Source organism: Aplysia californica, unplaced genomic scaffold, assembly GCF_000002075.1.
Source record: "Aplysia californica isolate F4 #8 unplaced genomic scaffold, AplCal3.0 scaffold00968, whole genome shotgun sequence".
NCBI lineage: Eukaryota > Metazoa > Mollusca > Gastropoda > Aplysiida > Aplysiidae > Aplysia > Aplysia californica.
In genome coordinates this window covers 154,563-155,693 of record NW_004798238.1, presented here as the reverse complement: position 1 = coordinate 155,693, position 1,131 = coordinate 154,563, and the positions used below count along the sequence as shown (strand labels likewise).

Sequence of the window (1,131 nt, the reverse complement as noted above, 5' to 3'; positions counted from 1 at the left end):
GGGCTGGGCAAGTACCCGGGTACCCGGGTAAAGAGCTCAAAACCGGCTATCCGGGTATTGGTGCCGGATACCCGGGTTTTCTTCTCCCCTTCGTTAAATCCTATGCAAATGCACTTAAATTACCTCCCTTCGTTCGAACCGCAATAAGTACTGAGTACTTTTCGATACTGATCTCTCTTAGTCGGTACAGTGCTCGATATTGGCCAATATCGACTAGTGCCCACCATTCCCTGGAAACCAGCTGACCACATAAAGGCCATATATGGGTATGTTATAAAAAAAAAGTTTCCAAGAATCGGATACTTAGTTAAGGCTAGGCCTATAATTTCAGTTTCAATGTCCTTATGCAGAAGCAGCTAGTGTGCAGCTCTAACCCCCCCCCCCCTAAAAAAAACCTTAAAAAACATTATGAGAATTGAAATTTACCCGACGGGTACTCAGGTATTTTTTTCATTTGTATCAAATGAACGGGGAAATCCCAGCCCTACTCTTCAGTACCTAGTTTGAGAAATTTTATGTAAAAAAGTTTTCAGTTTCACATGTCAAACTTTTTAAAATGCAATTCTTTGAATATCTTGATATGACTTTAAAAAATCCTTCGATTTTGATAGGCAGGTTTGGTTTCTGACCTCATGATTTTTGTTAGTCAAAACGGCCAAAAATGTCAGGTAAAACTTAATAATTCTAGGGTTGCGATACGATAAAAGCAGTGGAGTCGGTAGTGTGGTGGTAATGCTACTGGACTCGTAATCTTGAGGTTGCGGGATCAGGGGGTTCGGTGTTGTGTCCTTGGGAAAGGCATTTTGCATTAACTCCCTATTTGTCTCTTTCCTATCGGAGATGGACTTTAAACTGGGAGGTCCTGCCTCTTCGACAACCTTACAGAGTTGATGGGGGCGTTAAACCATATCATTTCATCATTTCTTTTTTCTTCTAAGCGTAAACACTCGACGGGGGCTCTCGTGGTCCTGGGGTAGGATGTTCATCTCTCATGTAATAGGTCCCGGTTCGAAACCTGACAGAGACAGAACATTTTTTTCTCATCTGAAAATATCCTCCTTTCTCCCCCTTTCTTGCTCTCAAATCATGTTCTGTCTTCTCCTTTCTTCTCCACTCCCCCCCTCCCCCCCT

General features: G+C 42.8%; 1 protein-coding gene across 1 annotated transcript in view; it reads left to right on the top strand.

The window, feature by feature from the left end:
* Nucleotides 1-661: 661 nt before the first annotated feature.
* The window catches only part of LOC106013529 (cell wall protein DAN4-like), a 37,081-nt gene continuing 36,611 nt past the window's right edge, over nt 662-1,131 (top strand). The window contains exon 1 of the mRNA XM_013089508.2: nt 662-668. Within this exon, the coding sequence (XP_012944962.1) occupies nt 662-668 (7 nt within the window). The remainder of the gene's footprint in view (nt 669-1,131) is intronic.